General features: G+C 35.9%; 1 protein-coding gene across 1 annotated transcript; it reads left to right on the plus strand.

Annotated features, from left to right (window-relative positions):
* Positions 1–261: 261 nt before the first annotated feature.
* On the plus strand, positions 262–1188 carry LOC103604061 (putative olfactory receptor 4A8). Its single transcript, XM_008588645.1, is given in 1 exon segment — positions 262–1188. A coding segment is annotated over 1 exon segment (927 nt).
* Positions 1189–4311: the final 3123 nt, after the last annotated feature.

Genomic DNA, 4311 nt, shown 5'->3' on the forward strand with positions numbered 1-4311 from the left:
GATGGAACATTTTACCAGGAGGCCCAAGAAAAATTATCTGACGAGCAATAAAGTTGTCATGGGAAGGTCTATTGGGTTCTTTAGAATGGAAGTCAATAGATATTTACTAAATGTTTATTGTGCATAAAGCACTGTAGAAGATACAACAATGAAGATGAGCTTCATGATATAATGGAGGTACTCATAGTTCTGTTGTCAGTTTTATTACAGGTCCTATTCTCCTGAGCTCTCATCCCTGATACCAGACTGATAGAAGAACAAATGGGACAGAGTAACAATGTCACAGAATGATTCCTGATGGGTCTCTCGCAGAAGCCTGAGGTACAAAAAGCATTATTCGTCCTGTTCTTACTCATATACATTGTGACGATGCTGGGCAACCTGCTCATTGTGGTGACTGTTATTGCCAGTCCCTCCCTGGGCTCCCCAATGTACTTCTTCCTTGCCTGTCTGTCACTCATGGATGCTGTTTATTCCACTGCCATTTCACCCAAATTGATTATAGATTTACTCTGTGATAAAAAGACTATTTCCTTCCCAGCTTGCATGGGCCAGATCTTCATAGAACACCTATTTGGGGGTGCTGAGGTCTTCCTTCTGCTGGTGATGGCCTATGATCGCTACGTGGCCATCTGTAAGCCACTGCAGTACTTGACCATCATGAGCCGACAGGTGTGCATCCTGCTGGTGGTGATGGCCTGGGTTGGAGGTTTTGTGCACTCTATGGTTCAACTTGTCTTTGTGTACAATCTTCCCTTCTGTGGCCCCAATGTCATTAATCACTTTATCTGTGACATGTTCCCATTATTGGAACTTGCGTGCACTGACACCTCTATTATTGGCCTCACTGTGGTGGCCAATGGTGGAGCAATCTGTCTGGTCGTCTTTATCCTTCTGCTAATCTCCTATGGGGTCATTCTAAACTCCCTTCAGGCTTACAGTCAGGAAGGGAGGCACAAAGCCCTGTCCACCTGCAGCTCTCACCTCACAGTGGTTGTCCTCTTTTTTGGCCCTTGTATTTTCATGTATGTTAGACCTGTCTCCACCTTTCTCATTGATAAATCCATTACTGTGGTTTATACGGTTATCACTCCCATGTTGAATCCTTTAATATACACCCTGAGAAATTCAGAGATGAAAAATGCTATGGAAAAACTCTGGTGTAGCAAGTTGCATATGGACACATAAACAATGTGACCCTCACTGAGCATGTTAGGTACAAGTTCTAAAACAACACAGAGACAGCAAATTCGAACAATGGATGATTTAGTGAATTCAATGAATTCTCCAGGGATTTGTGTCTTTATTTATACACAGCCATCAAAAAGGAGAATAAATTATCATTTAAGATAAGAATCAATGTAATAGAGAAATTCTGGAGGATAAGTAAAAGGCACAGGTATTTGTTCTACTACAAGTAAAAATAAAATTAAGCTCACCTCGTAACTTTATTTTTCTTGATGTATATTTAAATGGGACTTAGAAGAAAGTGGTTTATTCTTTTCAAAAGAAAAAATCAAGCTACTTCTGAAAATTTTCTATCACCCAAATTCACGAGAAAGCAATTTGATTAATCCATACAATGCATTTCTTGGACCTGAATAGTGTTTTTAAACTGTAGTGTTCATCATTGCACCAGCACAGCAGCTATGTACAGCTTCATTATGCATTTTGTCTTAAGATCACTTCTGTTTGTAAGGTTAATGTCTGTGCAATTTCAGTTCAGGATATCTGGATGACACGTGATAATGTGTTTAGTTAAGGACACTGTGAGTGAACAATTTTGTGGTCGATGATACAAACAGATTCTAGTATTTGGTGGAAGGAAAGATACTTATTTTTGGATTTGAACATCATACTAGTCCAAGTTATAAGCATATTTTTATGATTTTACTCATCAGTTGTCATGTACATTTTTGCCATTTCATCAAAGAATAGGTAAAGCTTATTTTGTCTTTCTGATGATGAAGATATGGGTAAAGAAATGTATAATTTTGGATAGGCATTGTGTTCCCTAAAAGTTGTATTCAACTTAAATACTTGACTTACAGATGAAGAAATGAATTGTGGTATAAACAAAAGTTTGTTTTCCAATTTTATGTAAAAACCAAATTTTTCTCAGTTTGCAGCCGTCTTTTAACATCACAAACCAGCAAAAAGATCATATTGCTTTCACTGTATTACCATCATGCATGCACTTTGAGTTTATTTTTCTAACTGAAAATATATTTTAGAACCTTTCTTATTTAAAATGTTTGTTGTAGCATTCCTTTTTTTCTCTCTACAGGTAATCCCAGTGCTAAACTTTTTCTTAATCATAGTTAAATAGGTTAACTACATATGTGTATATCTTTAAAATATATTGTTTAGTTTTTCTTATTCCTTCCCTTTCTCAAAATTGTATAGTGCATAGTTCTCTGAATTTTACTTTTATTCACAATAGTGAATTTTTATGATTTAATCCTGATGGTGCTTGTCACATTCATCTCATCAATTCCCCTGCTGTATAGTATTCCATATGTGAATACACCACAGTTTGTTTTTTCATTCAATCAGTGGCCATTTGGGTTGTTCCTAGTGTTTCATATTGCACATAGTGCTGCTGTGAACATCCTGAGAGAAATTCTTTTGCATTAAGTAAGATGTTTACATGTTCACCTTTACAGATGAGTGCATTTTCCCCCTAATGCTCTATTGTAATTTGCCAGCAGTGCATAACAGTTCCATTAAACTATATCCTTACCAGAAGCTGGTAATATGAGATGTTTGATATTTTTGCTAATGTAATATGTTTCAGACAGTGACTTCATTGTGGTTTTAATTTTCAATTTTTATTGCTGACAAAATTGAGCATATACTCATATGTTTATTCAACATTCTTTTTCTCAATATTTTATGAAATGTGTATTTCTTTTGTCACTTTTTCTACTGGTTGTTTTTTCCATTATGATTAGTTTGTTGAAGTTCTTTAGGAATCATTTGTACTAATTTTTTATTGGTTATATGTATTGCAAAGTCTTTTCTCAGTATGTGGTTTTCCTTTTTTATACTTATTTCATTTGATAAATATCACCGTCCTTTTCTAATGTATATTTAAATTTTTAAAATCTTCTTTTTTTCTTTTTTAATTGACAAAAATTGCATGTATTCATCATGTGTGACATATTGTTTTGTAATATCTACACATTGTGGAATGGCTAAATTAAATTAACTAACATATGCATTATCTCAGACTTGTTTGTGGTGAGAATAGTTAAAAATCTACTCTCTTAGGAACTTTCAAGAATACAAAACATAGTTATTAACTTCAGTCACCATAGTCACCATATATACAATAGATCTCTTGAACTTATTCTACTTGTATAACTGAAATTTTTTGTCCTTTGGCCAACATCTTCCCAGTACCTCCCACCCAGAGACCCTGGTAACCACCATTATACTCTCTACTGCTATGAGTTCAATTTTTTAACATTCATGTATAAGGGACGTCATATGGTATTTGTCTTCCTGTGTCTAGCTTAATTTACTTAATATGATGTCCTCCAGGATCATACTTGTTTTCAGAAATGACAATATTTCCTTATTTAGGACTGAATAGCATTCCATTGTGTATATACACCACATTTTCTTTATCCACTCATCGAATAATGGACCCTTAGGTTGATTATATTTTCTTGGCTATTGTGAATAATGCTGCAGTCACCATAAGAGTTCATATATCTCTTCAACACTAGTTTCATTTCCTGTGGCTATATACCCATTAGTGGGATTGCTGGTTCATATGTTAGTACTATTTTTAATTTTTTGAGGAACTTTCATACAGTTTTGTATGATGGCTATAGTAATTTATATTCCACCAGCAGTGTCAAGGGTTCTTTCTTCTCCACATCTTCAGCAACATGTGTTATCATTCATCTTTTGGATAATAGCCATTCTAACAAGTATGAAGTGATATCTAATTGTGGTTTTGATTTGCATCTCTTTGATGATTAGTGATTTTGATTATTTTTCATACACCTATTGGCCATTTGTATGTATTCTTTAGAAAAAAATCTATTCAGGGCCGGCCCAGTGGCGCACTGGATAGTGCGCCGCTTGGCTCCGCCCGAGGGTTCGGATCCCACATACAGACCGGTTCCCGCTCACTGGCTGAGCGAGGCGCGGGGGCAACGCCAAGGGTTGCGGTCCCGTTGCCAGTCCCCGGTCCGGTACGGGGGCAACACTGAGGGTTGCGATCCGTTGCTGGACACGGAAAAAGACAAAAAAGACAAAAAAAAAAAAAAAAAAAAAAAAAAAAAAAAAAATTTTTTC

This window comes from Galeopterus variegatus, unplaced genomic scaffold (assembly GCF_000696425.1).
Source record: "Galeopterus variegatus unplaced genomic scaffold, G_variegatus-3.0.2 Scaffold4940, whole genome shotgun sequence".
NCBI lineage: Eukaryota > Metazoa > Chordata > Mammalia > Dermoptera > Cynocephalidae > Galeopterus > Galeopterus variegatus.